The sequence below is a fragment of the Mirounga angustirostris genome, unplaced genomic scaffold, assembly GCF_029215605.1.
Source record: "Mirounga angustirostris isolate CCGP_5_RB_7025 unplaced genomic scaffold, mMirAng1.0.hap1 SCAF_5, whole genome shotgun sequence".
In the NCBI taxonomy this organism is placed as follows: Eukaryota; Metazoa; Chordata; class Mammalia; order Carnivora; family Phocidae; genus Mirounga; species Mirounga angustirostris.
Genome location: NW_026991713.1, coordinates 157,297,609 through 157,324,192, shown reverse-complemented (window position 1 = coordinate 157,324,192; position 26,584 = coordinate 157,297,609). Strand labels below are relative to the sequence as shown.

The 26,584-nt window shown below is 42.7% G+C and overlaps 1 protein-coding gene and 1 long non-coding RNA gene across 6 annotated transcripts in view; one reads left to right on the top strand and one right to left on the bottom strand.

Moving 5' to 3' along the window:
• Positions 1 to 13,457, bottom strand: part of METTL9 (methyltransferase 9, His-X-His N1(pi)-histidine) — a 47,404-nt gene extending 33,947 nt beyond the window's left edge. For 2 of the 3 annotated variants that reach the window (XM_045875139.3, XM_045875138.3), the window contains exons 1-2: positions 13,080 to 13,457; positions 1,221 to 1,411 (exon numbers count right to left, since the gene is read on the bottom strand). In XM_045875139.3, the coding sequence (XP_045731095.1) occupies positions 1,221 to 1,411; positions 13,080 to 13,244 (356 nt within the window). In that variant the 5' untranslated portion in view covers positions 13,245 to 13,457. The remainder of the gene's footprint in view (positions 1 to 1,220; positions 1,412 to 13,079) is intronic. The other variant, XM_045875137.3, reaches the window with a different exon arrangement.
• Positions 13,458 to 13,536: 79 nt separating this feature from the next.
• Positions 13,537 to 26,584, top strand: part of LOC135364558 (uncharacterized) — a 63,134-nt gene continuing 50,086 nt past the window's right edge. For all 3 annotated transcript variants that reach the window (XR_010411920.1, XR_010411922.1, XR_010411921.1), the window contains exons 1-2: positions 13,537 to 13,619; positions 14,339 to 14,477. This is a non-coding gene — a long non-coding RNA (uncharacterized LOC135364558). The remainder of the gene's footprint in view (positions 13,620 to 14,338; positions 14,478 to 26,584) is intronic.

Genomic DNA, 26,584 nt, shown 5'->3' with positions numbered 1-26,584 from the left:
AAGCTGGGGGTAGGGGTAGGAGTGAAGGGGAGAGGTGGTTCAGAGTCTGAAATCTTCCAAAATTCTATGTGAAATGTTGAATGTAAACACTACTTGAAGAGAGGACTCCTACCTTTTTTCATTTTTAAAGAGGTAAAGGACCCCATAAAGGATAAGAATTACTGCTACAGCGACTTGTCCACTTTCCAAAGAAAAATAATATAGTACAGAACAGACCCTCAGAGCAGCCAATTTTGGAAACAAAATGTCAGACCAAGTTGTATCAACTCAACTACCGATACAAAAACAACAACTGTTTGCTAAAGCAAACAAGGCAACTTCATATAAACAATGAAGAAAGTCAAGGACGAAATCTTGAGAAATGGCTGGTGGTGCCTAAAAACATATTTAATGACCAGATGATAGACTGGGGACCCAGACATTCGGGAGAAGCTGGCTCCAAGCCTCAAGGGGAACAAAAAGTGGCTTTAGGCAGTCCAACAAGGCTTTTTAACTCTGAGCCCTACTGACTTTCTCCTTGGCATTCTAGATTCTCAGGCCTTGGGGATGTTTGAAAATTTGGCGAAGGCAAGATAAAAAATATTCCTGAAGTTTCTTTCATGGATTTATATGCAAGAACCACTCTGGAGATAGATACTTCCATAGTAAGCTTAAAAGATTCTCGTGAGCCTAGACCTTATGTAAGAACAGATTTTGGACCCTTCACTTGAAATAAGCCATCACATGTTGCTGCGTTGATTAATTAAATCCCCCCAAAAAACCTGCTCCTAGGAAGTGTGCTTAAGGCAAAGATTTTACTCTTCAGCTTATGTTAAGGATTTAGTTCCTGCTACTCTCTACCATAGGGAACTAGCAGCATTATGGGCATCACTTGGGAGTTTGTTAAAAATGCAGAATCTCAGGCCCCAGGCCTACTGACTCACAATCTCTATTTTAACCAGATCTCCAGGTTGGTTCTTGTACACATCAAAGCTGAGAAACACTGCTCCTAGGAGAACTCCCACCATAGAAAAACAGACTAACGGGGTTCTTTATCAAGTTGTGGTGAATTTAAAAAGCATAACTGCAGAAGGCTGAAGATACTGGACCCACTGCCAAGGATTCTGACTAGTAGAAGTGTTGTAGCTGAGGTAGTCAACACCTTCAACAAAATAACTTTTCTCTTTCATTTTCTCTTTATAAATCTAAGGATAAGGAAAAAATACATAAGATTCACTTACCCATTGATAGATGTTCTAGACATAAACAGGCTAAAAACGGATGACACGAAAGAGTGATATAATTGGATAAATAGCCAGCCCGATTTCTCAATGCTGTTATTTAAGAAGATCTGCGTTCCTTGGTCAAGGTAGCTCTGAACAAAGACAGCCTGGAGTGATTCGCATAATTTCTCTCTGTTGCACACATACCACTAAAAAAGAAGAAGAAAAAGTGAAAACACACAACTAAAGTGTCATCTAAGAAGTCCAAAAACAAAAGCCAGAGGACTAAATCAAATCTAGTATTTCCAAGTATTATAATCTCATGGCACTTGGCACTTTGAGGATAATCATCATCTCTTATACTTAGATGACCTATAAAGCATAAAATACTTCTACATACATAATTTCTCACTTAATTCTCATATGGGGCCGTGGGGGGGAGTGTGGGAAGGTTGACGAGGTTTCTGAGTCATGCAGCTTTCGTAGGTTAGTAGGTGGCAGAGCCAGGCCACAGTCCAGGTGTTCTGAGCCCTGGCCCAGTATTTCAGTCTCTATACCCCCAGTACCCTGAGATCTAGGAAAGCTCTGTTGGCTTCTCCTTCACTGAAAATCAACATCAGAGGGCAAAAACTAGCATTATTAACTTTGTTTTTAGATAAGGAAACAGTCACATAATGCAGTGATTTAATTCAAAACCACCAAACAAATCAATGGCAGAGTAAGCAGCAGAAGTTAACACTCCGGTGACCAGATTAATCTGCCTTTCTTCTTGTAGGCTATATAGAGGCCTTTAGAAATAGCGAGGTCATATGACATTCTCACAGACAGGGGCAATATGTGCTTGAGAAAGATTAAGAAGTTACTTAAGGTCACACTGCAACAATGAGAAGACAAAGTGATAACATGCTGGAGAACCAGGTATCTAGGAACAGGCTCTAACCAGAACGCACTTTTGAGAACAAAACTCAAGAACCTCAACCGTGGATGAAATGTAATCCTCCACAATAAATGTTTTCCATTTTCATTTAGAGTTAACATACCAGTGAAGGGGGGAGGTAGACTGTAGAATAGGCCAGCTTTAGAGTCAGCTCCACAGTCAAGTCCCGGCTCTGCCATTCCTGTGTAAGCTCAGACAAGTCACTTAATCTCTGAGCCTCGTTCATTCATCTGTAGACTAGAGATGTCACTGGTATCTATCTATCCTAGTAGGGTATTGACAGGATTAAACAAGATAATGCAGCCAAATCCTCAATATAGTACCAGACACACAGAAGAATCCTATAATAACAGCAATGAGATTCCCCTAACATGGCCTGATAAATAAGAGTAGGCCATTAATTACAATGATGAAACTGTAGGGTTGACCAGTTATTATTAATCCTTTATCTGCTAAGAAACAATCAATTTTTCCCAATAAACAGTCTATTGGCCAAAAGTAACTTGCTTCCCCATCACAAATATGACCACTTACCAGCAGGTGTCCTGTAACCCCTTACACAACTGGTGGACCAATTTTACAGTCAGCCGAAGCTTGCTAAATGTTGAATGAAATCCTGGGTAACATTCCTGACACTAACATTGAAAGGAACCAGGTAGAAACTAATACAAAGAAGCAAACAGGCACATTAAAATCACAAAGATTAACTCATCTTTTTTACAAACCCTATATCCAAACTAGATACCAAATCTCCCAACTGTTGACTGATTTTTGTTAATTCACCATTTAAACACTTACCAAAACTGCTTGGACTTGAAAACAATTTTCCTTTTTTCTACTCTATATGATAAGCTCTGAAGCTTCTTTTATTTACTGCCTACACTTTTTTCCTTGGTCTGAAAATGTTCTTGCTTAATCATTAACTAACTCTTAATATTCATTGTGCCTGAAGTTATGCCCCAGTGCAGGTCATAAACCATTTTTTATTATACTCATGACCTTCTGGTGCACATTCTGAACTCTGTAATACTGAGGCCACTCTGACTTTTATTTATTTTTTATTCTCTGAAATCACTAATCAAGATGAAAGCCATCACCTTGGTAGTAGGCAATCAGGTACATTCTATTAACGTGGACAAGAAGCCATTCAAGTGAAACAGAGGAGCAAAGAATTCCCTTGGCATCCACTTGTAAATGGACAACTGGAACAACAATGGACTCTGACTTCCAGAACTAAGCAAGACTTGGCATCATTAACTGCAAATATTGCTTTCAAGTGCCAAGAGGAAAACTCAAGGTCTTAACCGCATTTCTCTCAATTTGTTGACATTAACACATGTGGTTGAACCTTTATAGCCAAACAAGGTTTCAGAAAAGAAACTGCTGGGGCGCCTGGGTGGCTCAGTCAGTTAAGCATCTGCCAGCGGCTCAGGTCATGATGCCAGGGTCCGGGGATCGAGCCCCGTGTCGGGCTCCCTGCTCAGTGGGGAGCCTGCTTCTCCTCCCTGCTCCTGCTCTATCTCTCTCTTTCTCTCTCAAATAAATAAAATCTTAAAAAAAAAAAGAAAAGAAACTGCTTACTGAACAGAATGTGCTACAGAATAAAAGGAGTAAAGCCCTCCTTCTTAAAGATAAAGGTTGAAATCCATGTTCCTCCTGACCACCTGCAGGATACAAAAGTCAACTCCAACAGCAGCATTATTCGTAATCACCAAAAAGTGGAAACAACCCAAATACCCATCAACTGATGGATAAACAAGATATGACTGATCCATACAACAGAATAGGGATTATTCAACCACAAAAAGCAGTGAAGTACTGATTCATGTGACAACATGGACGAACTCTGAAAACATTATGCTAAGGGAAAGAAGCCAGTCACAAACGGCCACAAATGATATGATTTCACTTTCATAGTGTCCAACAGGTAGATCCAGAGACAGGAAGTAGATTGTAGTTGGCAAGAGAGAGTGTCTACTAATGGATACGGGGTTTCTCTCCGGAGTGATGAAAATGTTCTGAAATTAGAGTGGTGATGGCTGCACAACTCTGTGAAAACACTAAACACCACTGAACTGTGCATTTTAAAAGGATGAATCTTATGGTATGTGAATTATATCTCAATAAAGGTGTTTTTTTTTTACATACACATACCTCTGGCATTTCTATCTTCCAGAAATTAAAAGTCATTTGAAAATTTAAGTGACCTGGCAAACCTCTTTAAAAATGCAAATTTTTAAATGCAAATCTGATCACATCACAACCCTGCTTCACATAAGTCTAAAGCTAATACCCAAAATGCTCAATATGGCTTCCCAGGCCCTACGCAGTTTGTCCATTTTGTGTCCACAGCCTTACCTCCTAACACTGTCTGCCACCCATAACCCCTGGTCATTTGCTGTGTCACAACACTGTACCCCTCTATTTTTCTGGAAGGCTCCTTTCTCATGGCTGTCTCACATGGTGCTTGCTTTGTCCCCTGCATTTCCCCCATCACCGCAACCCACTTTCTCTTCATCTGGTTAATTCGACCTAAGCCTAAATATTTCTTCAAGTATGTTTGCCTTGAACTTGCAGACTAGGCAGGGTCCCCCCCTCCCCCTTTCGAATACCCTCTCCTATATACCATATACCTCCTCAGCAACATTTATGACCACTGAATTGAATAACTGTACATAATTGTATGTTCAGTGTCTATCCTCCCAGGGAGACAAAGTTTCATAAAGGTAGGGACAATGACTGACTTCAGTGCCTGGCACAGATACAATGAACAATAAATGTTCGTCAAATCAATCATTGTTAAAATCACAGGCAGCCTAAGGGCGCCCGGGTGGCTCAGTGGGTTAAGTGTCTGACTCTTGATTTTGGCTCAGGTCATGATCTCAGGGTCCTGAGATGGAGCGCTGGTTGGGCTCCCTGCTCAGCAGGGAGTCCGCTTCTCTCTCTCCCTCTCCCTCCACCCCTCCCCCTGCTAACACACACTCTCTCTCTAAACAAATAAATAAATCTTAAAAAAAAAAAAAAATCACAGGCAGCCTCACAGATAGAATTTGGAGGTTCTAGCAAAATCCTAGAGGGGATATAAGGACAGCCACGGAGATAGCTGTCACTGGGTTTCTGTCAGTTTCTAAAACTCCAAGGTTTTTGAAAGGTCTTGCTTTTCTTATTTTATTATTTTACTTTATTTATTTAAGTAATCTCTACACCCAGTGTGGGGCTTGAACTCATGATCCCAAGATCAAGAGTCATATGCTCCACTGACTGAGCCAGCCAGGTGCCCCTGAAAGGCCTTGCTTAAACCCACTTCTGCAAACAGTGGTTAAACCTACCCACTCACCACAAAATTGCATCATCACAAGCAAGCAACAAAGGACAACACTGACTGAACACCTACCTTGTGCCAGGCACCTGGCCAAGTGCTTCACATTTATTTCATTTACCACCTCACAACTTCTGGATAAACGGGAAACCTGGGGTTTCTAAGCACTTCCAGCTGATTTGGGTTCCTATTCTAGGTGCGTGTTGTTTTATAAAAGCTTCCTTCAAAGAAGCTTCTCTTTAGTCTACCCAGTGTGTCTGAGATTCATTTAAAGAAAAGAAAGCAGGACCATTCTGTCCAACTAAACTGGACTGGGTGTGTTTAGAGAAAAGATAATCTGATCTAGATAGCAACTAAATTACAGGGTTTCTCAGCCTCAGCATTACTGACATTTGGGGCCAGATAATCCTTTGTTAGGATCTGTCCGATGCATGAAAGGATATTTAGCAGCATTCCTAGCCTCTACCCATCAGATGCCAGGAGCACTCCCCACTAGTCATGACAACCCAAAACGTCCCAGACACTGCCAAACGTCCATCCCCTGGGAGGCAAAATCACTACTGCTTGAGAATGACTACATGGGCTAACCCAGAAAATTTCATTAGTGTTTCCTAATTATCACAGCTTAACAGTGATCCAGGGAAAATAAAGATGCATTGGCCTCCAGGAACTTACACTCCAGAGGAGAAAAAAATCAGAAACCAAGGGAACCAAAAGAATCATAATGGGATTATGATCTTGGCCAGGACCTTCAGGCCTTAAATAAGCAGTCCCTTGCTCTAAGATTAGATGCTGATAGAGACAAAATCAATGCAGGAGCCCGTGCAACCATTTGGCGGTCCCCTGGAGTTCCTCTCTCCAGACAATCCAGCTTAAATGAAAAGCTGTAACAAGCTCACAGCACTGGTGGCCTGTCTGTAGGCTCCCATGCACTTTCAAGCAGGTGAGCTCTTTGAATGTGTGCTCCTCAAAGACGACAGAGACCAAGGTGCGCAGGCAAGAACAAAGCATCATGCTTGTTAAATGTTCACACTGGAAGGACTGTGTTCCCATCCTACTTACAGTAGGCTGGCCTTCTCAGCTGGAGACCGGTGTCTGGAAAAATGTCATCTTAGCATCCTCCTTTAAAGCTTACTTGAATTTTCTTCAATCCAAATAAGTAAGGGAATCTTCTAAATAACGAATTCTAATCAAACCAAGTTACGCCATGCAGTCATCTGCTGATGCCAAGTACAAAGTAGAATGTGATAACCAACCAAGACATCTTCTAAAAATCACAGTAAATAGCAATGTTATCCCTACTTGCAGCAAGACTGTAAAGATACTAAAAATTAGACACATAAACAGCCAAATCAGGTAGACATGAGCTCTTAACGTGTATGTGACAGTATTCACTAATCAAAATAATAAGGTATTAGGTCAGGTCTTACAGATTAAGCCCCTGAACGTCTCCTAAGCTTTATATAACCTTGGTGGATGAATCATTCCTTCAAAGCATAAATCCAATTTTCCTATAAGATTATATTTGCTTATCAGACCAAGGGATACAATTAGAAGCTTTTCTGAATTTCTTTTTGAGTTCCTCAATAGTCAAACGTGTTATATAATAGTCTTTTCTTCCAAAATACAAAGGACTTGAGCACAGTAGTAGAACTGGAATTAGAAAATTATTTTAGGGCGCCTGGGTGGCTCAGTTGGTTAAGCGACTGCCTTCGGCTCAGGTCATGATCCTGGAGTCCCGGGATCGAGTCCCGCATCGGGCTCCCTGCTCTGCAGGGAGTCTGCTTCTCCCTCCGACCCTCCCCCCTCTCATGTGCTCTCTCTCATTCTCTCTCTCTCAAATAAATAAATAAAATCTTAAAAAAAAAAAAAAAAGAAAATTATTTTAAAAAGCCAACATCCTGCTTTTAGGTAATATGGTATAATTAAAAAATAAATATTTGGTCTTTAACCCCTAGATCCAGGCAGAGCTCCTAAAACCCTTGGGGAATCTCCTGAGTGATAAGAGAATATTTTGCATGTTAGTATGATGGGGGGGGGGTACTACTGGAACTTTCAGCCCCACCACCAATCTGTAGGGAAGGGAAAGGAGCTAGAGATTGAGTTCAATCACCAACGCCAATGATTTAATCAGTCATGCCTAGGTAATGAAACCTTCATAAAACCCCTGAACAACAGGGTTCTGGGAGCTTCCAGGTTGCTGAACACACTGATGTGCTGGGAGGGTGGCTCACCTGGAGAGGACACAGAAGCTCTGTGCCACCGTCCACCCGCCCCCACACTTTGCCCTATGCATCTCATCCATTTGGCCCTTCCTGAATTGCAGCCTATAATTTATAATAAACCAGTAAACGTGTAAAGTATTTTCCTAAGTTCTGGGTCATTCTAGCAAATTATCTAACCTGATGGAGGGTTGTGAGAACCCCAGAATTTGTAACCAAATCGGGCAGAAGCATGGGTAGGTAGTCTGTGCACCCACAACTTGCAGCTGGCATCTGAAGGGATGGCCGTCTTCTAGGATGGAGCCCTTAAACTTCTGGACAGATGTTAATTCTGGGTTGTGTCAGAACAGAAATGAATTGTAGGACACCCAGCCAGTGCCAGAGAATTAGTTGGTGTCAGAAAAAAAGACACCATAGGTAAGATTTTTTTTTTTCCAACATTAAGCTTGACCAAAGCATGCACAAACTGGATGAAGGCCAAAACGTGGAACAGTTGTCCCATCCCTGTCTAACTCACAAGCTGCAAAACTCCAACTGGTATTTTTGTATAGTTACATAGCTTCAGTGTCTACACAGAGGTCCACTACAGTGGAGGCAGTTACCTATTAAGGAGGCAGCCTACTTTCACAGACCCTCTGACAACACAAAGTTTCCTAGGACAGACATCATGAAAAGGTGGGGAAAGCTTGGGCCTTGAAACCAGACAGAGCTGGGGTCAAAACCCAAATCTGCCACCTACCAACTGTCTCCCGAGCAAGTTTTATCTCTCTTAGGCTCAATCTTCTATCAAAAAAGGGGGTGTAGCACCTACCTCTGGGAGTTGTTATGAAGATGAGAGAGGATGATACATTAAAGCGTCTGGCACACAATAGAAGCACAATAACTTGATTTCCTTCCCCTTCCTGTCCAAGGCCCACAAAAGTCAGTCAGAGAACTGAAGTTCAAGGGAATGCCTAAAAGCCACACTGTAGGTCTGGGCACCCAGCCATTCTCAAAAGGAATGAGTAACCAAAGACCTGAGGCATTTAGTACCACTAAAAACAATTGGAAAGGCTCCACTGATGGGATCCATGAACACAGAATCTTTTCTACTACCGGGGGTGGTCAGGCCAGGCCTGACGACACTGACCTGACAGCTAAGGATTCAAAAATCACATTCTAAGTTCTGCAATGAGTCCTATCAGTCTAGACATTCAATCATTGACACTTTCTTGCAGCTAAGCACAGCATAAGAGTAAATCTTCAAACCATTCATTGTTTTTCCACAAATGACACAAACCTAAACCAACAACCTCTTTATGTGAGATTTTCAACCTCTTTATGCGAGATGTGAATGACAGGGCACCCTCACATCCATGTAGGGAAACAATTCATATGGATTAGATTAAGTTGTTTCAGCTTTGATTTAATAAATAAATTATTGGCAATTTTCATTTCAAATAGTCACTCACTGCTAGAATTTTATAATCCTAAGATTTTACCAAAGCTTCAGAAGGTCTAAACAGCTGTTTTTTACTGGCAATTACCAGGGTGCCCTCAAGCACCTTCAAAGGGGAACATAAAGGCCTCTGGTATATCCAGCAGAAGAGAGAGATCCTAGTGTTCCGTGAAATTGAGGCAAACACTTATACAGGGTTTCAACACAGATTATAAGGAAAGAAACTCTTTACAAAACCTCTTTGGTATTCAGCTACAAAGGCCTCCAGGTTCTGGAAGGCAGTTCAGAAGAGGACACAAATCCACCAGTGTCCATCTGGCTAGCTGGCGACTGCTCCTGAGCATTGTTAACTCATGCCTGACTTTGGTCAGCCTCCACGACTAAATGAGTGAGGGGACAGGAGACTGGACCTGTCCACAGCACAACCTTTGACCTATGGCTGTGATGTCCAAGTATTTTTTTAATTTGGAAAAAAAACAATCGTTTCAATTATCTTAAATCTTATCACTGCTTGTAACATAACACAGTTCTGAACTTACATAAAAAGGTGAAAAAATAAGGCAGATATACACAAACTTGCAATTTTAAGTTACACCTTACTAATTCCAGATAACCAATGTTACCTGTGCTCTTAAAAATCCTTACAGTACATCACCTGAAGAAACCGTCTTGGCCTGGTTCCACAGAGTCCCATAACAATTCTTTTTTTGCTCCATCGACTCAGAAACTATTGAATGACTGTTATTATCAAGAACCCAGAGTGGGGCCTTAGAGTCCTTTCAAGTTTCAGTAGCTCCAAAATAGCTGCATTAACTTTAAGTAGTAGGTACAATGCATCAAAAACCCTAGATCCAAAGTTTTTGTTGTTGCTATCTTCTTTTTAAGTTCCAAGCCTGCCAATACTGAAAAGTGACATATCTAGTTTCTCACTGCCTGGCTCTATTTCTTCCCAATGAGTCAAACTATCCACTGTGCAACCTGTGATTAAGAAATGTGCTGCTGATGAAGGAAGCTGGAAAGTTTCTTTGGGGAAAACTCATTTTCTAGAAGGGGCCACTTGTAGGTCATAAAGTACCAACCACGCTAGTCAGCCGCTGCAGCGCAGAAGCACTTGTAGACAAGTAAACGAATGTGGTGGCCCTATGCCAACAAAACTTTATTTGTAGACACTGGAATCTGAATTTCATATAAGAAATTTTCACATATTACAAAATATTATATATTTTTTGCGACCGTTTAAAAATGTAAAACTAATCTGCCTTCATAGGCTGTATCAAAGGTCAGTGAGCCCAATTTGGCCTGCAAGCCATATCCTGGCTCTAAGAAAAGCCCTTCCTTGCTCCTCCCTTTCCCAAAGTGAAAAATAATCCCAGTTTTGAAGCTAGCACACCCAACCAAGTTATTAAAATGGTGCTGCTCCTACTATTTTAGAGCGACTTTAGCTCAAAGGAGCCTTGCATCTCATCTCCAGGCGATAGTAACTAATTTTTAATGATAAACATTTCCCAAGACCTCTCTTTTAACCAGAGAATCCTCCACCATAATTTCTTAATAAAATAACCATAAAGAAAACTTGTGCTAAGTACGGTTCAATTAAATCCATAACCCCACTTTCATGCAAATCCAAAAGAACCAGATGTGGCTGGCTATGGAACCCACACACCCAAATGAACACCAGAAAACCTTGCATGAAACTATAAATTTGAAGGGGGAAAGAATGTTAGAGTTAAGTTACTTCACAAGTCAGAAAGTTTGTAAGGCAAACCTAGGATCCTGGAATATAAATCATCAACACAGGCATTCTGCAGAGGGGAGAGTCCCCTCTTTCACTTTATCTCACTGTGGTTTCTACACACACATTTCTTTTGTTCATTTTAATCTTTATTCATGGGCAATATTTTCATAACGTCAACACATCACCTCAAAATAACCTCTGGATTGATCACTCTAAGGAAAAGGTCCAATCCCCCCCGCTACATATTCAGAAAGTACCAGATTAGTCTTCACCTTGGAGAACGTAGCTGCCAAACTGTTAGTCCCACTGGTTAAAACACACCTGTGTACACACACACCTGAGTATCTCAGAAGTGTAACAAAGTAAAGGAGGTATCTGAAACCAGTATCAGTTTTCCTCAGAATCTAACTGATTCAGTTTTAAAAAGGTACAAATTAGAAAGTACCTCCTGTTAGGGGATATTGTGAGGCATTGTCTACAGCTATAGTCTACCTAGATTCCAGAAAAACCAAACTACTTAAACAGCTTTTCAATTTTTAAAATATAACCAATTCTTCCATAAGCAGTGAAAACGTATCAAGTGTGCTATAGTAGACATAATCAGGAGTCATAAACACCTACAGCTAAGAGACTCAACCGTAATCCTGCCTCCTTTTTATCCTACCCAGAACCTTATTTCTACCAATTATTGAAAATGACGTTTCTAACTCATTGTTTTACACCACCATCCATATTCCATATGGCTATGTGACATTCTGGTAACTGTATATTATCACTGCAGTGCTTTAGGGTTTTCTCTGAGAATGATTAGTGTTAAGTAATTAACCCGTTGAAAAGAATGTGGTTTTACAACTGAAGATGACCTACTGACTTGAAGTATACTCCTAACAATATCATAGGCATGATTACCTAACAAATTACAATAGCTGTGGGATCACAAAAAATTTCACAGAAATTTATGATTTCCTTTAAAAAGAGAAAAGGGGCCACGATCAGTAATTACTAGATAAAAACTAAACACTACTTTTCTTAATGAATTGCTTTATGTCCTTAGATAATTCTTTACTTTCATTAGAATACACGGAATCCACCCCAGTGTAAACTCTCTGAACGCCTGGCATAATAAGAAACCTAACATAGGAAAATGAGAAATCTATGAAAACGATGAGACACAAAATGGGGAATAATCGCTTACTGCTCTCTGGAAAGGCAAAATGCACTATAAATGCTAGCAATTATAAGCCAACACTCCGGCAGAGTTCGAAAGCCTCCTTTCAATGAATCCAAGGTTAACCACAAACTACATTACGGTCAAAAATGAAATATCACTCTTAATTCTGCAGTTGACCAGCACATACTTCTGTTAAGTGGCACAAAACTCAGCTAATGAAAAGACCTAACCCGTCACCTCGCACGGTTCACGATCCGCAACTCTGAAAGGAATTCACTCCTGCCTAATTCTGTTTTTTAAAAAACCCTTCCAGGAAAAGCTTGCATCATCTTCTTTTCTAACCACATCTTTCCTGTCAGATAACCAACACCGAAGTTTAAAGATCTCTCTTAGGTCGGAGGGGGAAGGTGCAGGAGGATGGGAGTGTGAGGACCTGTCAAACACATTTTTTTTTTTTAACTGCCGAGGGAAAATGTCACCCGAATGAGCCCGGAGAGTTAAATGGCTCACGATGCAGGGTTAAATTTCTTTATGGCCCTTTGTATGCTCAGACATTCGACCAGACAAAAAGAGGGACCGGCTTTTCGCTTTGATTCCCGGGGGTTACGAAGGCAGTCCAGGGTAATGGGCTCGGTCTGGTCGTTTACACTGCAGGCCCCGGGGCCAGATGGATGCCCGCGGCCACGCGCCCGCCCCAAAGTTCTTGCGCCCTGCGGCCGGGCGCCTGCGATCACCGCCCGGGAGCCGGGAACAATGCGGGGCTCCGGGGCCCACCCTGGAGCCCCGGGAGGAACGGGGAGGCCGTTCTCCGCCCGCGCCCGGGAACAAAAGGCGCCGCGGGGCCCCGGGCCCAGCGCCCGGCGGTGGCGGCCGCAGCGCCCGGCCGGGAAGACGTCGGGAAAACTTTCTGAAGGGCCAGGGCGGCGGGGGCGACGGCCCGGGTGGCCCTCTCTCGCCGCGGCGCCCCGCACAATAGCCGGGCCGAGCGCGGGAAGGCCGGGCCGCCACGCCCCCGCCCCAGCACTGCCCGGGCCCGATCCCGGCCGGCCGCGTACCTGGTGGTTCTCCTTCCTGCCGCCCGCGGCCGCCGCCGGCCCGCCGGGGCCGCTCGTCATGTTCACGTACAGGGAGCGGGTGAGCGGGCTCCGCAGCGTCCACATCCTCCGCGCCAGCCACACGGACGCCAGGCTCAGGCACAGCCAGCCCACGAACAGTCTCATCGGGGGCCGCGGCCGCTCGTTCGGATCACCGCCGGCGCCGGGGCGAGGAGGAGGAGGCGCCGCCGCCTCCGGCCGCCGCCGCCGCCGCCCGGGCTCGAGCCATCGCGCCCAACTTGCCCATCCAGCCCCTTCAGGGCCGAGGCGGGGGGTGGGGAGGAGCGGGCGGCGCGCAGCCTTCCCGCCTCCCCCTTCCTTTCCGCCCGCGGAACGCCGCCGCCGCCGGCGCCAGTTTCCACCCGGAGCACGTAGGAGAGACCGGGGCGCGCTCCCCGGCTCATTGAGCCTCGGGCCGGGAGGCGGGACAAAGGGAGCGCGCGTTCGGCCGGCGCGCGTCCCCGCCTTCCGTCTGGGCTGGGGCTCCATGTAATGGCGGAGGTGATTTTAATTTTCTTAGGGTAGGGGCGATACTTCAGAAGGTAGTTCCTGAAACCGTCCGGTCCCTCCAAAGTGGTGCCCTTAGGTCTTCTGGTCCTTCCTCGCTTTAGTCGTTGCCTCTGGGCGCCTCATCCCCCCACGGCCCGGGCAGGACTTCCACCTGGTTGTGCAGATCGACCCGGGGGTGAGGAGAGGGGAGTCTCCTGCCGTTCGTACGTCCATACTGTCAGACCAACACCTTGCCTGGGACGGACGCTGCCAGTTCTTAACTGTCACTGGCTCGGCTGCGTGGTTTCCTATTTACATTTAGAGCCGACGAGCCAGACCCCCACCCCTAGGGCCTCCACCCTGCTCCGGAGGAGCTACTAAGCCGTCAGGAATCGGGGGGGGGGGGGGGGGATATCACCAACCCCTCCCCTCCTCCCAGTCCTGTCCCCCGAGCCTGGCAAGTTGCTGGCTACACGTTTCTAAGAGGCATCAGTGAAAGCTCTGCCTTTGTTGGAAGCTACTGCAGCTGGGACACCTGCAAGTAATATTTTGATGTACTGACGACCCTGCCCAAAAATGAAGACCAGCCCCCCCCCCCCCCCCCCACACACACAAATCAGGGTCCCTTGCTGCTAGTTTCCTTGAACTAACAGGCGGAAGTTGGACCCAACACTCTTAAACTCAGCTCTGGAAGCAGTCATTTAGCAGGATGTTTCTTTGATCATTTCTAGCACGAGGAGACTTAGCAACGTTTCAGAACTGAAGGGTTACCCTGTGTTCCCGTGTCTGAAGTTCTTCCTGCTGCTACAACCAAGCTACAACTAAGGAGTAACACCCTTCACAGGTTCTCTAGCTTCAACACCTTTCCAGGTTTGTTTAGAAACTGCTTTTAATTTCACTGCACTAGAAATAATGTAAATACATTTTATTATAGTTCCAAAGAAACAAGCCTTTCCGTTTACTCCAGTATTGCTCTTCAGAGATTGTCATTTGTGAAACAGTGGTATGGTGATCCACTGATGAGGAACAAAATCGTCCTTTACCCACAAACATTTTTAGTAGCTTCTAAGAATCTCAGCTCCGCACTTTTTGGTTAACGGGGACGTCTTGTTGCCTAATGTGAGGTAGGCTATATAACTAACAAAAACACGGGGCGGGGAAAGGGGGAGGATACTTTGTGTTCTCTCTTTTCAGTATACTCCCTGACTGCTTCCTGCCAAAACTGCAAAGAGCAGGAACCTTCCTAAATCTAGTGCAAGCCTCTAGTGGTCCTGGCCCACGTCATCAAAAGGGAACTATATTAGCCAGTCCAAAGAATTCAGTTTGTTTACCAGGTCACCTCTCCCGCTATCTCTTGAAATCAGTGTCAGATAAAGCAGCTCTGTGCCAAAAGAAAGCCTTCATATTTTTAGAGGGGGTGGGGAGGAGGGTGAAAGCTGCAAGAGTATGTAAAGTGACATATTTCGTTCCTGAAAACAAAGGAGACAAAAAGGTACGCCCCCCAACTATAGAGTAAACCTGAGGAGCCACAGCTCAGAGACTGCAAACTGAGTCACTAGACAGCTGCTGCACTCAAGGATTTGGAGGTCAGTGGACGGCCATGGAGCCTAGCATCTCAAAGGAGCAGATTTTCATTTTATACCTGAGCAGCTGGCCTGGAAAAATAAATCACCCACACATTTAAAAGACTCAATAATAATCACAAAATAGTCAAATACATGTTATTCACACTTAGCAAGCACGGGAAGACACCAAAGCACAGCACAATCAAATGATTTGCCTAAAGGTAGAGCAAATTCAATAGCAGACCTTTTCATAGAACTTGGTGTCCCAGCTCGTGATCCTTCGATCCATCTAAGAAGCCTCAAGCCTCGCTGTCTCTCTCTTCTCAGAGAGCCTCCTGAATTACAAATGAGGAGGAAGGAAAACAGCAAGAGTAAATATACTAAGCAGAAGTTCAGATTGCCCTCGGGGACTGCCCCCTTCCTTCATCTACTAGAATGTCACTGCTGTTTATTAAAACCTCAATTTAAAACCTCAGTTATCCATAATGGAGAGGGGAAGAGACACAGATAACACGAGAAGCCCCAAACCAGCCAATATCCTTTCTAACATGACTTTCAAATGCAGTCAGTGATATTCCAAAGATACATAAATGACACTCCTGTACTGAACTCTGCTCACTGCCCTCCTGACCAGGAGTTCAGATGTCTAATTTGGGTCACAGCTCTGTGCACAAGCCCCAAATCTTGACTGGATCACTTCCCTCTCTGGAACTCTAAGCAAGGGTACCTTTTGTTGCAATTGTTCTTATCAGCTACAGATTACAACATTTTCATGTTCTCTTTTCAGTGACAAAATACAATGTAAAGGGAACCCATAGAAAGAGGGACTTGGATCTGTGGAGGGCACAAAATGTGCTGGTTACTGTAGGTCACTGTCATCTCCTTGAAGAGATAATAGTCTAAAAAGAACTAAATCACGTGTTTTCATGGACTTTTTTTTTAAAATACCCCTTAATGTTTTGTAGAGTGTCAGAGAATAGTACAAGTATTCCCCAGTATATTCAGTAGATGTGCCCTGTAGTAATTAAGCAATGAGCACCTCTAAAAAATAAAATTAGTAAATGTATTCAGCAGTTATTTTAATTAGTAAATATAGGGGATTTATATCTGAACCTGGTTGACCTAATTTTAGTTATAGGTAATGATCACTGTGGTTTCTGAGTGATATATTCTAAACTCAGCTGAAACTGCAAACAGATTAAAAAAACAAATTGGCAACATAAAGTAGCAATTAAACCAGGAGTCAGACCTATAGAAGCAAGTTCAAATAACACAGTGTACTCTTGGAGATCTCCCAGTGCTACTCATTAGCGTGGTGGTGTGACACAGACTACCTGAGTTTGAAGCCTGGCTCTGTGCTTCTTGATAATGCAATTTGAGGCAAATAATTTGATCTCTCTAGGTCTCAGTCTCCTCATCTGTAAAATGGGAATAATAGTAATGGTTACCTATCTCATGGGGATGTGGTAATGATTAAAGTATATTTTCTAAATATAAAGGGCTTAATGTACTGCCTCAACACATAGTAAACTCTCCAAAAAAATGTTAATTTGCTCTTGTTTTCACTGTAAGTTGGATAATTCAACCTCTTCTGATCCCCACCCCCTTTCCTCATTTATAAACTAAGGGCCATGATTCTGAGCTGCCTATATCACAATACCTCTGTGAGAATCAGATGATCTGAAAGTCTCAACCAACATTATCATAATAAGAATGTTCAGTCCTAACATGACTGTGGTCTCTGCAAAGCTACTCGCCATAAAACATTCCCTTAGAGCCCTTGATAAGAGCTCCTCTTCATAATGTGTCTATTCTCAGGTTTCTTCCTGAGCCTTCAAACTAAGGGAGGAAGGATGAGAAGGGGGGGAAGATAAAACACAAAACTAGAAAACATTCAAACCTAAAATCACAGAACCAGGCAGCAAATGGAAGTCATCTACTTGTCAAGGATGCCTATCTTCTTAGTAGGAAAGCCTTTCTCTCTCTGATACATAGAACTCCATGCCAACCATGGCATTTCACCTGCTTAGAAACTTCTGAGCCCCATTGCTTCCTTCCCCTGCCTCCCGTCACATACCATGGTAATCTCATACCTGTCTCAGTTTAGGTCAGGAATAACATCAGAAAGACAAATACCACTTTCATATAGTCAATAAATATTTATTGAATACATGCCATACACCAGGCACTGGACTAAGTAGAACAAAAAATAAACAGTGCCTTATACAGCTTGCTGTCTGTCTAGTACGGAGGCAGACCTGTCCAAGGAATCAGAAAATGAATATATAATTACAAACTGCTGAGTGCTAGAAAAGAATTGGATATTGTTAGAATTTACAACAGAAGAATCTGACTTGACTAGGGTATGGGGAGTGGAGTGTTCAGGGAGAGCTGCGCAGAGGAAGTGTGGCATTGCAACCCTTGTTTTGACATCTCCTTGCTAAGTTTGAGAGCTTCTGAGTTGCCCAAGTTCCTCTGGATTATAGGTGTACCCAGTGATTGTGAGAAAAGAAATAGGGGTGCCCTTGGAGCCTCCTAGGATGTGAAGACTCACGGTGGGCCACCTATGTAATTATGTTGTACACATACATGACTGCTTTTAGGATCCTTCAAAAAAAATTGCACATAGGGCGCCTGGGTGGCTCAGTTGGTTAAGCGACTGCCTTCGGCTCAGGTCATGATCCTGGAGTCCCAGGATCGAGTCCCATATCGGGCTCCTTGCTCAGCAAGGGGTCTGCTTCTCCCTCTGACCCTCCCCCCTCTCATGTGCTCTCTCTCTCTCATTCTCTCTCTCAAATAAATAAATAAAATCTTTAAAAAAAAAAATTGCACAGGGGCGCCTGGGTGGCTCAGTCGTTAAGCGTCTGCCTTCGGCTCAGGTCATGATCTCAGGGTCCTGAGATCGAGCCCCGCATCGGGCTCCCTGCTTCACGGGAAGCCTGCTTCTCCCTCTCCCACTCCCCCTGCTTGTGTTCCTCTCTCGCTGTGTCTCTCTCTGTCAAATAAATAAATAAATAAAATCTTAAAAAAAAAAAAATTGCACATAATAGTTTAACTCACTTAAAGGAATATATGTAGTATTTTAAAATAACATATTCCAACTTTGCAATGTCCTTCTAGTAGGAGGTCTGAGTCAGAGCTCTGAAAAAAGAGAGAAGGCTATTGTTTTTCACTCACTTTCTGGGGAATTTTCAAAGGTCCAAAGATCTTCTTTGATCTTGTTTTAAGTATATTTTCAAAACATCCCTATCCTTGGCCTCTTAATTGCTGTCTCCTGCATGTATGTGGGTTTGGTCTTGTGAATGGCCGCTTCCTCTCCACCCCATGAGCCATGTCACTTCATGCCACTGTGTTTTCATATGCTTATTTTGAAACTATAAAGCCTTTTTGTTTTGTAACTATAAAACATTCAAACTTATGGTTTATATGAAATTCATGAAAAAAATTGCACGGTACAATGAGAAAGCTTTAAAACTTAAAATCTAAATATTTCATAGTAGACAAAATATATATGTACATACGTAAACATAAGGGATCTTAAAGAGTTTGTATAACATAGCACAGAACCACATCTCTGCTGGCATGGAAAGAAGATGACCATTCTATTTTTGCACAACCACGTACTGGTCTGACGATTGAGGAAGAATATGTTTATGAAAGAGGATACTTGAGCAATCAAGCAACCTGAAAATCAGACAGAACTATCTCCCTTCTCTGGTGAAAATAGTGATTGATTTTTTTTTTTTTTAATAGCCACAACTAATGTCAGTTTGCTTTACAACTCAGCCTAGGATTGTCCTTTAACGTATTATATGCACAAACCATTAAACCCAGAGGAAAGGCATTTGGCTATTAAATAACCAAAACCTCAGCATGGTGAGACCCCTACAGCTGTTTTCCTCTGGTTCATGATTTCCTTTTACCAAGCATCCTTTGTTCCTTACAGTTTCCTAAAATCAACAGTCAATCCCGGAAACAGCTATTAGGCTATTCTACAATAGAAAATTTATTTCAAGCTTAATAGCTTTGTATGCTCAAGTCTTTCGAGAAAAGTTTTAGATACAACAGGGGTAGGCATTAGAAGCTGGCAGCTTTTCCTTCCACCAACAGCACTCCCATTCCACCTTCTTCCTCCAGCCTCCCACACCAGCTCTGGGAGGTAAGACCGCAAGAAGCCAGCTTTGCCCAGGGACCTCATGAAAGTATAGTTTGTTATCTGTGAATATAGAACACGTTGCTCTACCTCCAGGAAAAGTCCATCTTATAACCAAAACTATAAATGACATTGGAGCCAGATTTGCTGCTTTTTAAACATCTTATAAGTTTAAACAAATTCCCTTAGGTTAGTTACATGCACTTTTTAAATTTTCATAAAGAGACCTATTTACAGATAATTTTACCACATCTACAAGGCTCATTATGATTATCCAATGGAATAAGTATTTTTTTAAAGATTTTATTTATTTATTTGAGAGAGAGAGAGCATGAGAAAGAGAGAAATCATGAGCAGGGGGGAGGGGTAGAGGGAGAAGCAGACTCCCCGCTGAGCAGGGAGCCCAATGTGGGGCTCTATCCCAGGACCCTAGGATCATGACCTGAGCGGAAGGCAGATGCTTAACTGACTGAGCCACCCAGGTGCCCTGGAATAAGTCTTCAAGGAAAAAAATCTAAGTTATCCCTGTAGTTATTTGATAGTACAGTGGATTAATTTTTAGATTCTCCAATACCCTCTTTGATACATGGACTGGAATTTCTCCATTGTTCTAGACATGGGTGTATTTTCATCTTGATACATGGTAGAACATATCGTATCTGAGAACATTTAATATTTGTTGGCTCTTTTACCCCATTTAGAATTTATATCTGGACACAAGCGTCAGGAATACATTACATTTTTGACATATATGTTTAAAGATGTTTTAAGAAAAAAAATTAAGTCAGGTGTTTTTTTAAGATTTTATTTATTTATTTGACAGAGAGAGATAGCGAGAGAGAGAGAACACAAGCAGGGGAGCTGCAGGCAGAGGGGAAGCAGACTCCCTGCTGAGCAGGGAGTCCGATGCAGGGCTCAATCCCAGGACCCCAGGATCATGACCTGAACCGGAGGCAGATGCTTAACCCACTGAGCCACCCAGGCACCCCTAAGTCAGGTCTTTTTGACATGATAGGCAGTACATGCAGTTGATCATTAGAACTGCCCTGTTAAAATTGCCCTGGAAAAAAAAAAATGCCCTGAAAAAAATTCTAGAAATAGGGAAATAAAATCGCTGTCTAGAAAAAATCACACTTTGTAAAAGCATATGTATAATGGATTAGAGCAAAGAGATGCAAAGTCACCTTTTAGAGAGGCAGGTCCCCAAGGCAAAACTTGACTGCAGATTGACTGAAGGAAGGTCATAACATATCTACAGAAAAAACAGCTCATTGTGGGTGGAGTGGGGAGGAGTGTCAGCCTGAGAAAATGGAAAGGCAGGGGCACCTGGGTGGCTCAGTTGGTTAAGCGGCTGCCTTCGGCTCAGGTCATGATCCCGGGGTCCTGGAATCGAGCCCCACATCGGGCTCCCTGCTCAGCGGGAAGCCTGCTTCTCCCTCTCCCACTCCCCCTGCTTGTGTTTCCTCTCTCGCTGTGTCTCTCTCTGTCAAATAAATAAATAAAATCTTAAAAAAAAAAGAAAATGGAAAGGCAGGCTGATTTGGTTATGGATCTCCATCATCAGCCCAGGAGCCACTTGGCTCAGTGCAGCAGATGTCTCTCTGTGTGGATGGAGATGGGTGCATCCATTTTATCTAGGTTCCATGACATCATCCATTAACATAATTCTAAATGGCCACGTCCCTCATTACAAGCTCACCACATGGTGGGCATGTGCTGATGGGGAACGCAAGGATCAGTCTCACTGATAAATTTCTCAGTGTAAGTTAGTAAATAGGTTTGGGTGTTTTTATTTTTTATTTTTTGCACTGGGCTGAGAGTTCTGTTAATGTGCCTGTGGGTAATGATTCCATTCTCAGTGTACCCACATATCAAGTTTCAATACCAGCAAAACATTAGGCAGTGGTGATTTACCCACATCATTCTCCTAATGGGGACTGAAGATGGCCAGCCAGCCTTCCTTCACCCAACAAATATCAGACCTCGTTTGTCTGAAAAGTGCAATGGGTAGGAATGCGAATGTTCCCAGATTGTTCAGACATGCCTGTGGTTCTCTTTCAGGGTCTTTTTTTTGCCCCACCACACACTCCTAGTCCCTAAACCCCATGTCAGTTTATCCAGCTCTCATCTTTATCATCAAAAACAGGGTGAGCCTTCATACCAGGAGGCAGGAAACTCAGATTCTTGTTACGCCCCTGACATTTCCCATGTGACCTTGGAAAATCATATCACCTTAATTATTTTGTCTGTAAAAATGGTAATTAATAAAGACCACCTGTACATGTACATCTGGATTAAAGACTTCCAGTTACAGGATCTGTTCCTTCACCTGCTTACTTTCTTTTGTGAATTAGGAATTCTGTGGATTTTTCCCCAAATGCTAATACAAACATACCTGTACTTACATAGTACAAAAGAGAAATGGTTTAACTGTTTTGCCACACTAACAATAAATCTAACCAATTCAGAGTTCCCTAGCGCTCCACAAAATAGGAAATAATTTACTGCAAAAAGTACATACCTGTGACAAAGTTTATAAGCGGAGATATCTATTCTTTTGATAGTTGTATGCTTGACAAATTGTCTGCTGCTTATGACCTGAAGTCAAAATCCTTGCATTTCTTAGTCCCCATATCCATCACCCTCCCCCATAGTGTGAGGCTTGCCCAGTTCTCTGGGAGGCATTTGGGAGGAAAAGCACTCTAGAAATGAAAATGGGTGTATTTCTACCACATGAAATTCTAGATCTGGGCCACAGCCTTGCTCTTCATGAACAGATCACTAGAAACAACGACAGAGGACACTAGATGCCAGATGTCCTGCTAAGTGTCTTACATGTGGCATCTCTTTTAATCCTCATTACAGTCTAATAAGGTTGATACTATTGTTACTACCTTTTTGTTTTTTTTCCGAACAGGAAGAATCCAAGGCACATAAAGTTTCCATTGCACAGCCAGTGGGTGGTTGAGGCAGGATTAAGTAGGCGGTCTGATTTTAGAACCCACATTCTTCACACAATATTCTACTGCCTCCTAGTGTTTATTAGCTGTCCTCAGCCCACGAGCATCAAAATTCCCTGGTGGTACTAGTTACGGTGCAAGTTCCTGGGCCATCCCAGGTGTACTGATTCAGAATCTGGCTGCAAATAGGGGGTCTGTAACATGGCTCACAGGGAGAAGGCAGGGAAGAGGTTCTTAGCAGAAGCAATATGTACTTTAATAAAAAAAATATTACTAAAAAAAGTATTCAGTAGTCGTGAAGTTTTTAATAAGGTAATGATTTTTAAAATGTTGAGATAATCTAAAAGAAGAAAATGACATCTCCTTTTTTAAAAAGATGTATTTATTTGAGAGAGAGAGCATTGTGGGGGGCGGGAAGAGGGGAAGGGCAGAAGGGGTAGGGACAGAGGGGGAAGGAGACGGAGAGGGAGAGAATCCCAAGCAGACTGCACACCCAGCTAGGAGCCAGACACGGGGCTCACTCCCATAACCCTGAAATCATGACCTGAGCTGAAATCAAGAGTTGGACGCTTAAGCGACTGAGCCACCCAGGTGCCCCGAAAATGACATATCTAAATAGCAAGTCAAATGACATTTGTGTAATCACTTCAGGACAATCTCCCAAAAAGAAAATGAAAACAATTTCTGTGATCTTTAAATATTTTTTTAAGTCAGGTAATTCACCCTCTGTAGTGTACAATTTCTGAGTTTTGACAAATGCATACAATTATGCATTTGTCAATCAAAATACAGAATATTTCCATTCCCTAAAAAAAATTCCCAGCATCTGTTGTTGTCAACCTCTCCCCACCTTAGATCCTGGCAATCGCTAATGTGTTTGCTGCCCCGATGGTTTTACCCTTTCCAGAATACTAAATGGAATCATACAGTAGATAATATTTTGAGTCTGGCTTCTTTTACTCAGCATTATGTGCTTGGCATTCATTCACACTGATGTATCAGTAAATCTGTCTTCTTACTGACATGTATCATTCCATGATGTAGATGTACCATAATTTGTTTACCTATTAACCAGTTGGACATTTGAGTTATTTCCAGTTTTTTTTTTTATGTGTGTGTGATAGTGAGTAAAGCTGCCATAAACAATTGTGTACATGTTTTGTGTGAACATAGTTTTTTATTCTCTTGAGCAAATAGCTAGCAATGGGATTTCTGGATTCTATGTCAGATTCTTTGTCTATTTAACTTTCTAATAAGCTATCAAATTGTTTTCCAAAGCAGCTGTGCCATTTTAATTCTCCCAGGACTGTATGAGTTCTGGATGCTCCACAACCTTGTTACCACGTGGTATTGTCAGTTTCTATTTTTAGCCATTCCAGTAGTTAGGTAGTGGTATTTCACTGTGGTCTTAATTTGCCTTTTCCCAATAACCAATAATGTTAAAGATCTTTTCATTTACTTATTTTCCATCTGTATATCTTCTTTGGTAGAATGTCTGTTAAATATTTGCTCATTTTTTATTTGGTTCTTTCTTATCTTTTAATTGGTTGTGAGAGGTTTTTGTGGGGTTTTTTTTAAGATTTTATTTATTTATTTGACAGAGAGAGACACAGCGAGAGAGGGAACACAAGCAGGGGGAGTGGGAGAGGGAGAAGCAGGCTTCCCGCTGAGCAGGGAGCCCGATGCGGGGCTCGATCCCAGGACCCTGGGATCATGACCTGAGCTGAAGGCAGACGCTTAACGACTGAGCCACCCAGGCGCCCCTGTTTTTTTTTTTTTAAGCTTTATTTATTTGAGAGACAGTGTGTGTGTGCACACGGGGGGGCAGGGCAGAGGGAGGAGAGAGAAGCTTGGGTGGACTCCGTGGTCAGCATCCCCACTTGGGGCTTGATCTTATGACCCTGACATCATGACCTGAGCCAAAACCAAGAGTCCAGTGCTCAACCCACTAAGCTGCCCAGGCACCCCTGGTTTAAAAATTTTTTTTAAATACTCTATATGCAAGTCTTTTGTCAAAAAAGGGATTTTACAAATATTTTCTCCCAGTCTGTGGCTTACCTTTTCATTTTCTTAACAATATCTTTCAAAGATCAGGAGTTTTCAATTTTTTTCCAGGCTTACTGAGGTATGATTGACAAATAAAAATTGTTTATATGGGGGTGCCTGGGTGGCTCAGTTGGTTGAGCATCTGACTCTTGATTTCGGCTGGGGTTGTGATCTCAGGGTCATGGAATCAGGCCCCGCATTGGGCTTCATGCTCAGTGTAGAGTCTGTTTGTCCCTGTCTCTCTGCTCCTTCCTCCACTCATGCTCTCTCTCTCAAATGGATAAATAAAATCTTTTTTAAAAAATTTTATATATGTAAATTGTACATGATTTTTTTAAAGGTGTACAATGGGATGATTTAACATACATATAGATTATGAAATAATTATCATAATCAAGTTAACACATCTGTTATCTCACATAGTTAGGTTTGTGTGTGTCTGTGTGTGTGTGTAAGTGCACACATACATGCAGTGAGAACACTTAAGAGCTATTCTCTTAGCAAATTTCAAGTATATAATATAGTATTTTTAAAAGATTTTATTTATTAGAGAGAGAGAGAGAGAGAGACAGAGAGAGAGCATGAGTGGGGGAGGGGCAGAGGGAGAGGGAGAAGGAGACTCCCTGCTGAGCGCAGTGTCAGTCATGGGGCTGGTTGCGGGGCTTGATCCCAGAACCCCCAGATCACAACCAGAGCCCAAGTCAGATGTTTAACAGACTGAGCCACCCAGGCGCCCCTGTAGTATAGTATTATTAACTACAGTCACCATTCTTTTATTTTTTTTTTAAGATTTCATTTATTTGAGAGAGGGAGTGAGAGAGAGAGCACAACCTGGGGGGAGTGAGAGAGAGAGCACAACCTGGGGGGAGGGAGAGGGAGAAGCAGACTCCCCACTGAGCAGGGAGCCCAATGCAGGACTCTATCCCAGGACCCCGGGATCACAACCTGAGCTGAAGGCAGATGCTTAACTGACTGAGCTACCCAGGCGCTCCTACAGTCACCATTCTTTACACTAGGTCCCCAGAACTTATTTATTATAACTGTAAGATTGGGCCTTTGGACCAACTTCTCCCTATTTTCCCCACCTCCCATGCCATGGCAACCCAGTTCTCTGGTTCTATGAGTTCAACTTTTCAAACCTCCCCTCATACAGTATTTGTCTTTCTGTTCTGGCTTACTTCACTTAGCATAATGTCCTACAGGTTCAACCATGTTGTTGCAAATGACAAGATTTCTTTCTTTTTTGTGGCTAAATAATATCTATATCTGTATTTATATCACATCTTTATCCGTTCACCCATCAACAAACACTTAGGTTGTTTCCATACTTGAATATTCTGAATAATGCTGCAACAACCATGGGAGTGCAGATATCTCTTTCCTTCAGTTTTACGGAGATATAACTGACATACAGCACTGAGTAAGGTTGTTTTTTTTTTAAGATTTTATTCATTTATTTGACAGAGAGAGACACAGCAAAAGAGGGAACACCAGCAGGGGGAGTGGGAGAGGGAGAAGCAGGCTTCCCGCCGAGCAGGGAGCCCAATGTGGGGCTCGATCCCAGGACCCTGGGATCATGACTTGAGCTGAAGGCAGACGCTTAATGACTGAACCACCCAGGCACCCCAGCACTGTGTAAGTTTAAGGTATACAGCATAATGACTTGGCCTCCATCTATTGTCTAATGATGACCACAATAAGTTTCATTAACAGCCATCACCTCGTATAGATACAAAAAGAAAAAAATAAAATGGTTTTTTTTCCTTGTATGAGAACTCTTAGGATTTACTCTCTTAACTTTCAAATATACCATCCAGCGGTGTTAACTATAATCATCATGTTGTACATTACATCCTCAGGACTTACTTATAACTGGAAAGTTGTGCCTTTTGATCACCTTCCTCCTCTCCTTCCCCTGCCTCTGGTAACCACAAATCTGACCTTTTTCTGTGAGTTTTGTTTTGGTTTGGGGTTTTTTTTGGTTGTCGGTTTTTTGTTTGTTTGTTCGAGTCTACTTATAAGTAAGATCATATAGTATTTCTCTTTCCCTGTCTGACTTAGTTCACTTAGCATAATGCCCTCAAGGTCCATCTGTATTGTCACAAATGGTAAGATTTCCTTCTTTTTATGGCTAAATTCCATTGCATATATATATATATATATATACACACACACACTACAACTTCTTTATCCATTCATCTATCTTTGGACACTTAGGTTGTTTCCATGTGTTGGTTATGTAAATAATGCTGC